This window comes from Drosophila montana, unplaced genomic scaffold (genome assembly GCF_035044405.1).
Source record: "Drosophila montana isolate Dmon_TW-CO22-7 unplaced genomic scaffold, ASM3504440v1 contig_1_1, whole genome shotgun sequence".
Classification (NCBI taxonomy): Eukaryota; Metazoa; Arthropoda; class Insecta; order Diptera; family Drosophilidae; genus Drosophila; species Drosophila montana.
The window spans coordinates 8,449-17,954 of NW_026996920.1; the positions used below are offsets into that span (position 1 = coordinate 8,449).

Sequence of the window (9,506 nt, forward strand, 5' to 3'; positions counted from 1 at the left end):
CCAAGACGTAGTTGGGGACAGGACGTGTGAAAGGACGGGAAACAGGTGAGAGAGTAGTATTAATATAATAAATATACCGCGCAAAGCCGGGTAATAGTGAAATATTTTGTATGCATTCGAACACATATGTAAGCTATGCTCTGGTAAAGGGTAACTTCTAGATGCTTTTTCAGCTGTTCTACTTGGGCATTAATTATGAATAAATACTTATTCGCAACTCCCAGCAGCTAGTATATAAGTATTTGGGAATTATGCATTTTGAGCGCAATTATAAATGCAGTGGGTGACTTGGGTGTCGAGCACAGGAGCCGTGGCAACAACTGTTCAACCTAATCTTCAAAGCAACCACAACCCTTTCTAGTTGCCATCCAAGTAGAGAAAAAAGTGGATAATTTTTAGCTTTGAACGCAGAGTCCCCCTTCGGCTAGAATACATAATTCATAAACCGGCAGCCATTTGAACTGCGCCCACAACGCTTCTCCGCAAGGGAGCGATAGACAAGGACAAATGGATACAGATACAGTGTGCGAAAGGGTTAGAGCAAACTTTGACGGTTCAACTTTTTAATCGGATTCCAGAGCTCGATTGCCACCACATCAGCAGCTACCATCGGCACTTTCTCAGCGGTTTGCTAAGAAATTTCGACAAAAAGTGCCTCGGGCCACGAAGTTTGCCTATTCCCACAATTTGAAATAGAGAAATTTTGTAATATTTACCCCAGCCCTGAGATGCGAACAGAATTATCTTATGCATGTAAAGCAGAAATAAGCTGAGAATATATTTTGTGCAAGAAAATGCACTTACTACTTAGAAGATATTTGCTGCCAGCATGTTAGCCTGACGATTTCACAAAATGGTGCAGAAACCAAAAAAAAGTACAATTGCAGTGCATTAACTTGAAATGATCCTAGAGTGAAACAGCAAATTGAGCTTCTGATTTCAAGAGTCATTTACTTAGATACCCTTTTGCAGGTTTTTATATTTGTATCACGAAATTTATAACACATATATATTCTTGATCGGTATCAACAGCCGGGTTCTATACAAATGGGTCTTTTAATTTGAAAGCTATCATTACGTAGCTTTGAATTTCAGTTTCAGGCAGAAAATATGTCAGAATCGATCTGATCAGGGATCACTTTATCATGTAGCTGACATAAGATTTCTCGGTCAAGAATTAAGTTAATTGATGTTCCTTTAAATGTATCTCGTCTGAAGTCAATAATCGCAATACACATCTACTACTACAACTCAAGCTACAATATCTTGTTGGCCTAAAAACACGTCTCTACTAGGGTATTTAGTTTTCGTTTTTTCTTGTCGGTATTGAACTTAGCTAATTTTTAGCTTCCCCATACATATGATCCATTATTCGAACGTTCGATTGACAAACGCATTTACCCTGTCATGCAACTTAATTGTTTATATGATTTATTGGTTTACTCAAAGCCCGATTGAATATGTTTAAGTCTTGAAAGTGTATTTGAGCTGTGCGGCACAGTGTGGATTGAAAGTTCTTAAGCTGCGGCATGAATTCGCTGGAGTGTGTAACCGCGCGCTGCCTGTTGGGCATCTACTGGTGGATGGGTCTGGTGCCCCTGCCGCTGAGCTCCCAGCTCATGTGGTTGCTGCTCGCTTTGCTTGTGCGTTGCATTTGGTTTGCCTACTATCTGAAGATGCTTTGGATCGGTGTCTCTTATTTTTGGGATGATGATGGACTGAGCATCAGCTACATGAGTGGAACGGCTCTTTTCATAGGCTACTCATTGCTCGGTCTGCTGATACAGGTGGAGAGCGCACTTAAGCATCGAACCTACGAGCGCTTGGACAATTTGCGAGTTCAGTTGCAACTGCGGATGCAGCGTCTGGGCATGTCGCGGGGCTGTCGCCGAGCCTGGAGCCTGCTGCTGCTGCTGGGCACACAGATCGGCAGCGATGTGGCCAGGTCCTGGGCCAATGCACATTATAGCATATCGCCGGTACACATTATCTCCTTGCCCCAGAAGTGGCTGCTGCGCCTACGCTACGTCCAGCTGCTGTGGCAGGTCATGGAGCTGAACCAGCGTGCCCGCCAGCTGCGCCACTCGCTCCTCGGCCTGGCCGCTGGCAATGACCTCTGGCAGCCGTACGGCTCTCAGGAATGGCAGCAGCTGCAGACGCTGCGACTCAGCTATGACCGCATCTACGAGTGCTACGAGGCCTTCAGCGACTGTTACGGCTGGGGCATGCTGGGGCTGCAGATGATGTGCGGCCTGGAGTTCGTGTCCAATGCCTACTGGATAATCACGGAGGCCTACATGTCGCAGCGGATATACATGCTTATCTACAATGGCAACACCTGCTTTGCCATGGGCACGCTTGTTGTAGCGCTCTTCTGGTATGGCGACGCAAGTGCCAATAATGTGAGTATAAGCTAGAGCTAGCGAGATCAGAGATGATTATGCTGTATAATAAAACTACAGCCCCCCACCATTAAGCCCACACTCCTCAAAGTACAAATCATCTCAGACCCTATTATTACCTAATGATCTGTAAGCAAAAGAAACCCGAGAGAGAAGGGCTATTTTCGGCACTCCGAAGATTTAATACTTTTGCAGACCCAACCTTTTGCTCGTTTCTAAGAAGAACGGGGATAGTTAATAGGTAATGCCGAGTATGGTTAAGATATCTTGAAAAACAAAAAATTTTTCATACAACTTAATTTTCTACCGATTGTTCCTATGGCAGCTATATGGTATAGTGGTCCGATCTCAATAAGATTTCGCATAAATATAGAAAACATAGTGAAACTTATAAATAGCGACTTTGGTCAAAGTATCTTGAAAAATAAAAAAGTTGTTTATACAAGAACCTACTTTTCGACCGATCGTTCCTATGGCAGCTATATGATCTAGTGGTCCGATCCAGCTGGTTCCGACATATGTACTGCGTGCAACAGAAAGAGACACTTCTGCAAAGTTTCATCACGATAGCAATTAAACTGAGAGACTAGTTCGCATAGAAACAGACGGACAGACAGACGGACATCGCTATATCGACTCGGCTCGATACTGATCAAGAATATATATACTTTATGGGGTCGGAGATATCTCCTTCTATGCGTTACACGTTTCACGACAAAATTATAATATCTGCATCTGCAAGGGTATAAAAAGCTCTTTATGTGGCGCTAGATTTTTTGAGGAAACAGCTACTTTTCAAGTTCCTAATAAAAAGAATTAACTTTAATTTGTATAGCATACTTGTGGGGAAAACCTGGATATGCATCCCGTATATTTTGTTCTTTTATTTTATTTAGATTTAGTTTCACGACAATTTAGTATTCTTTTCAGCTTGAATTTGTAGGATTAGGTGCCCATAAAAAGGTTCGCCTGCGCTGACTGGCGGGCATTCCATTGAAGACAAATCCCTCTCTTGTTCTATTGTAGGTCTCAACAAATCCGCCACAAACAACAGTTGGAGTATTTATTAAAACACCTTTTAAAGAAGTATTGTGTTAGGGTACCTGGACTTATGCTTTGATATTCTTGTCGCTGTCCTGCTGAGCCACCTAATTGATCCGATAATCGCTGTGAGAATGGAAAATAAACCTAAAATTACTCCAATAATTATGACAGTGATGAATGGGTTGACCTGTGACCTGTGACCTGTGAGCATGACTGACACAGCAGAAGCTGACTCTTTCTGTCTGGTCTTCGCACCCAGTTAACAGTAGACATGCAGCTCTTGAGTGGATCGGTGTTGGCGAGGGAACTCTTTCACCTGGTGCTGTGTTTATTTGGCGTGCGATGGAATGCGCGGCTGCATCGGCTGCAGTTCGTGCCCTTTGGCTTTTGGTTCTGCTGGCTTGTCGTGATTTGGTTAGGTGCTGCAAAGTATATGTCAACATTTCCGTATTGCAAACTCGAGTGTCTGATCGCACTCGCGATGTTTATCACGCCGACCCTGGCACATGGCATCATTTTGCTGAACACCTTTCTGCAGCGACGCACACATCGTCAGCTCGAGCTGCGCTTGGATGTGTCCCGTCTGGAAGCACAGAACCAGCGAAATGTGTTGCTGCGTGTATCTGGCATCTTCGTGCCCTTTCTGGTGGTGCAGAGTCTGATCGTCTGGTTCAAGATAGGTCTCGAGTTTCAATGGTACACGCCAATCTTTTGGTTTTCCTCGCCCAGTGCCTGGGCTGTGCAGCTGAAGCTGATTGCGTTTCTCTCTGATGTTCTGGTGGCCAATGAGCGTGTTCTCTGTGTGCAGCAGAGCCTGAAGCAGCTGGCCAGAAAGCCCAACCCCTGCAGACAGTCGCCGAATGTGGTGCCAGTGATCGAATTCAAGGAAATGTACCGAGAACTACATCAACTGTTTGTGCAGCTTAATTTTGCCTATGGCAGCAGTTTGCTTATCATTTTCATAGTATTATTTTTCGACTTTTTGTTCAACTCCTTTTGGCTGGCTAGACACACGCTGACCCGGCTTAAGAGTCCAGCCTATATATACATTCATTTGGGCTTTTTACTCAACCTGGGACTTCTGCTCTCTGTGACCTGTTGGGACTGCCAGCAAAGCGTTAATCATGTGAGGCATAATCCCACATTTGTTTGTTTAATTTCCTAAAATTCTATTCCATAGAGTCGACAGATCGGGTGCTTGATACCCAAGCTAGTGAATCCCATGGGCAGCAAGCGCTACAACGATTTGGTCAGCGAGTTCCTGTTGCAGACTTTGCATCAACGTTTTGTCGTCACGGCCAAGGACTTTTTCAGCCTCAATTTGCATCTGCTGAGCAGTGTCAGTTAACAACTTAACCTTTTTTTGAGGAATAATAAGGGTGTCCCTTCTCTTCTTGCAGATGTTTGCCGCTGTGGTTACTTATCTGGTCATCCTCATACAGTTTATGCTTGCCGAGAAAAGCTCCCAGGCTACACCCAGGCCGGAGAAAATGACATCCAATGACTAAAAAGCTGGTGTGGAATCCGTTAAAATACTTATTATAATAATAGGTCACAGCTAAAAATTATCTCAATACAGAAACTTATTCTTTAAGATTAAGTATGCATAATATTCAGATTTATAATTATATATATTCCCTGATTTGTACACGTTCTCAAGCTTCTCAAGGATAAAAAGGACATGCAAAGAAAGTCAGAGCGAGTTTTTAGTAGTATGTTATTCTCTTTCAAATAAGAAACTTTAGTCAAGAGTACTCGGCTGTTGCTGCTGCTCATGAATATATATACTCCAGCTTTCTTGCTCTAAAATTTGGTCCCCAGTACCCTCGTTTAACTGCAACAAAAAATAAAGCATCACAGATGTGCTTCAGGGCTTATATTCCTACAATTCCCAACCACGTTTAACACAGACTCATTGACATGGTTTGGCTCAAGCTCCAAAGATTGTTAACACAAAGATGCTTTCTATGTCACCGCAACAGCTCAGCTCAGCTCTTTGTTTTTTTACATTTCTGTGAACTACAGTAGACACTGATGGGAAGGACTTAAAGATAGCGCATCTGCTGGCGTAGTTACCACATGTGCTTTAATTATTTATGCCGCCCACAGAGCGTTTTTTGGGTTTGGGCGTTTCGAGTGCCCACATGGAACTTAGACTACATCAAGTTTAGTTATTCTTAAGCAGACAAAACTACTTCACGCATATTAAACTGGCATTTCACAGGCTGAAAAACTTTTTCTAATATGCAAATTCATGCCGAATCCTTATGCATGCCACAGAAAGGATAAAGTAGCGCCAGCAGCAGGGGCACATTCTTGAATTAACACGTGCGAGTTCGCATTAATTTGTAAACTGCTCGGGGGACCTACACCAACCTAGTGCTATGCTGCCTGTGTTTTATCAGTTCAGAGACACTAAGAGATAGAGAAACAGAGCGAGAGATGCAGAGAAAGAGCTTGGGAATTTAGTTTTTGTCGTTAGCTATGCAAATGCCGAGACATGCAAATACTATTTACCACATGGCCAGATACTCGAAATGTAACTGTGCCGCCACTTCTCGTCTTAATTAACATAGAACAACTAAAACACTCGATTTATAAATATTTATGAGCCCCAAGGATTAGTGCACTAAACTATTTTTATATGCTGATCATGTTGAAGAGGTAACAAAAATTGATATGCGCATGCAACGGGCAGAAGATGGCTCTCAATTGGGGTCTATAATAGGGTCTAGACAAACAATGTGGACTAAAAAATAAAGAGGTAGCTGTACGAGATCTCGAAGAGACTCGTTTAAATCGGCGCAATTGTAAAGAGTATCTAAGCATCTCTGTCAAAATGGCGAAAAAGAGAAGAAATGCAGAGAATGCCTAATTAACTCTCTTTGAGGCTGATCGATCAGCTTAAATATCACTATTTAACAGCTTATAGATGCTTAATGATACCAATACTTGTCGATACTTATCAAAACTTTGCAATATTTATTTTTCCATTTTTTTTAAAGTTTACAAAAATTAAGCCCTTCACACCGAATATGCAATTGGAAATGAAAATTTTCTCCTAATTCTAAACTGAAATATCAACACAAGTTCAATAAAAAAAATTATTTAGAGAGTTTAAGTTATGCTTTAGAAACATTTAGTAAAGAGGATTTAAGCATCTAAGCATATTACGCTGTCGGTGTTGGAAACGTTTGGGAATTCTAGTTAGTCTGGCTTGGAGATTATATTCAATTATTTAAGTAATATTTTTTGTATACTTTGTTGAGCACAAATTATATAATTCTACATATAATAATGAAATTAAAATATTGCTTTGCTGGTTTCTTTTAATTTATATCGACAAGGTTCTTATCCAGGAAGTCCTAGGAAGCAGCATTACTATTTTAGAAGCCCGGCTCCTGCTTGTTTCGATAGCTTGACCACTCAGCCAACTTATTTAATAGTTATAAGGAAAAAAAAAAAAAAAAAAAACCAGGCAACCATTGGACTGCTTGTCAAATTTGGATTGTTTTGCAAGTCATTGCTGGCTGTCAAAGTGCAAGCATTATATTAAAGAACGTACAGGGCGAAGTTGCGAGGCGGAGTTTCTCTTTCTTATCGGGTCGGAATTATATGTGCTAGAAGCAGCATGAATCCCAGCTTTGAAGAAATGTGGAATGGTTCCGGCTCCGTAAGTTGGTGTGAATCTGTGCTAATCGCTTGACTCCTATTTTATTCAAGACATTCTAACAGCCGACGGGCAACGAACTTGATGACGACATATTCGCATCGATGCAACCTTATCGAGTGCCCCTTGCGACAGCCGCGGGCAGCGACGCGCAAATGGCGATGGCCTACAGGAAGGCGCACGCGTGGAACGTTTACGAGGCGACCTACGAAATGGAGATGATCAGCACAAAGACCATTTGCAGGAAGTGCCTGTTGCACGTGAAGGTCTGTCGCACCTATGGCCACAACCTGAAGAAGTACGAGACAGACCTGCAAATGGCCAACACAGCTGAAAACTGCAGAAGTAGAGACAAGATTTAGAGGGTATTCAAAGAACCCATTTCCTCTCATAATATACAAACTACAATTCTTTATTTATACAAATTAAACTACAAATGGTTCCTAAATCATCTTGGGCTGATTGGGCAGCCGTATGCGTGCCATTTTGCTGGGCGGTGCGCCATTCTCTGCCAGATGGTTGCCCTCCGTTTCGGCCAGGACCTGCTTCAGCTCGGCATTGGCGCCCACCTGGCAGTTGCGCCACGGCGGCAGCAGGAGGCTCGTGGTGGCCGAGGGGGCGGAAAGCGGCTGCACAATGGGTTTGGCCAAAAGCAGCGGCCCGAACTGAAAGTCGTCGGTTTTCTCCATTTTGGCAATACGTAAATCCTTGACATCTATAAAGGTTTTGTTGTTCAGATTGGCAAAGCGACGCGCCTCGACTAGTTGATTCCTGGCCATGGCTGGGGCAAATCATGTTCAAACGGAAAATTTTATCGTATAAATTGGCTTCTTACTGTATGATAAATCCAACAGATAACGACGTGCATCTGGCTCGGCCTGAGCACCATAGCATTGCAGCACGTTGTCTATAAAGTTCAGATCGAATCTGAGATTGAGATTAGCCTCAGTTAATTTGTATTTAGAGTCCATGTGCAAAACTGTAGCAGGAACAACTTTGACAGGCTGCAAACTCTGCAAGACACTGTGTTCGAAAGTAATCGATAGGCAGAAGCGTTACCCAACACTGAACCGCACTTTGGCAAACAGTTTTACAGCACTCTCAACTCTGATTCTTTTTAGAAATATTTGCTCGTTGCAAAGGCTAGAAAAGTTTTTGCGGTGTTAGGAGTTAAAGCTAATTGCTTTTTCGAGAGAGCGAATTATTGGCCAATCCAACTTTTTGGACTAATAAAAAGTTGCGTGCATGTATGAATATTTGATTCATTTTACAAAGCATTCAACTTTTTTGATGAATTTTCAATTTGAAGAGGCTTTTGTCTTGCAGCCGAACCCAACGATGAGGCGAATCATTTGGCAAAACTTTTTAAATATTCATAAAATTCCAGCAGACAACTTTCCAAATTTAATTAGTCAAATGAACGAAACGTTCAGCTCACTTCAGCTCAGATTATGCAGACAATAGAGTTTAGCTCTGGGGCTTAGAGATTTACTACTTATTTAGCATGGGACTCAGCTCAATTTAAAGTTGAAATAGATTTGTAATTAATGCAAAATAAAGCAACTAGCTTACATGTGAGTCGGCGTGCACTTTTCCGATTGCAATACACGGTATGGCAACAAAAAGGTACGAATGGGAACGGCTATCTATGGCAAGCCGAAGTTTAAATACCCTTATAAACTTGCTTCTATACAAAAACTTTATTCCCGATCTTCCTTAACTTCCTAAAGGAAGGTTATAATAAAGTAGTTTTATTAGATCATGTAAGACAAAAAGAAAGGCACGTACTTGCTGTGTTTGGTGACGGTAACGACAATGTTTTTCATGGAGGGAACTACATTTTTCTCGGACTGTTTATATGGCAGCTATATGATACAGTAGTTCGATCCAGTCGGCTCCAGCATATGAACTGACAGCAACAGACAGGTGGACACCGTTCTATGAGGATGGCTTTAAGAAATAAAAACTAGTTTGCATAAAAGCTGACAGACAGAGAGACGAATTTGGCTATATGGATCTGGCTGTTGATATTGATCAAGAACATATATAGTTTATGGGGTCGGCGATATCTTCATTCATGTATAACGCATTTAAAGACAAACTAAAATATTTTCTTCAAGAGCATAGCAGCGGGATAGAAAGATATTTGTAAAGGGGAGCTGCATATATCCAAGACCATAAAATTAATCGCACTTTAAAAAGCTGTTGTAAGTCCTATCTTATGTATTTAATGAGCATAAATATAAAATAGGTTTATTTACAACACACATCTTCCCCAATTAAGAAACCCTAAAGTTATTACTAGAATCAAATTGATTTTGAAAGATGAAGCCAATTGTGCACAGCTTACATAATTAGAGAGGCAAAGGGTATCCCTCAGCCGCATACTC

General features: G+C 41.8%; 3 protein-coding genes across 4 annotated transcripts; 2 read left to right on the forward strand and 1 right to left on the reverse strand.

The window, feature by feature from the left end:
* The first annotated feature begins 1,529 nt into the window (after positions 1–1,529).
* Gr23a (Gustatory receptor 23a) lies at positions 1,530–4,954 on the forward strand. Its single transcript, XM_064679352.1, has 3 exons — positions 1,530–2,402; positions 4,627–4,785; positions 4,847–4,954. Exons 1-3 carry the CDS (start codon positions 1,530–1,532, stop codon positions 4,952–4,954), a joined length of 1,140 nt encoding a protein of 379 aa, XP_064535422.1.
* Positions 4,955–6,959: 2,005 nt separating this feature from the next.
* Positions 6,960–7,564, forward strand: LOC135426274 (uncharacterized). Of its 2 annotated transcripts, none has more exons than XM_064679308.1 (2): positions 6,960–7,119; positions 7,182–7,564. In XM_064679308.1, exons 1-2 carry the CDS (start codon positions 7,078–7,080, stop codon positions 7,476–7,478), a joined length of 339 nt encoding a protein of 112 aa, XP_064535378.1. In that variant the 5' UTR covers positions 6,960–7,077; the 3' UTR covers positions 7,479–7,564. The 2 variants fall into 2 exon arrangements, with proteins under 2 accessions (XP_064535378.1, XP_064535379.1); XM_064679309.1 differs by having other exon boundaries at positions 6,962–7,119; positions 7,170–7,564.
* LOC135426273 (uncharacterized) lies at positions 7,507–8,166 on the reverse strand. Its single transcript, XM_064679307.1, has 2 exons — positions 7,952–8,166; positions 7,507–7,897 (listed from the first exon to the last, which is right to left on the reverse strand). The coding sequence occupies exons 1-2, from the start codon at positions 8,085–8,087 to the stop codon at positions 7,560–7,562; spliced, it is 474 nt and encodes a 157-aa protein (XP_064535377.1). The 5' UTR covers positions 8,088–8,166; the 3' UTR covers positions 7,507–7,559.
* Positions 8,167–9,506: the final 1,340 nt, after the last annotated feature.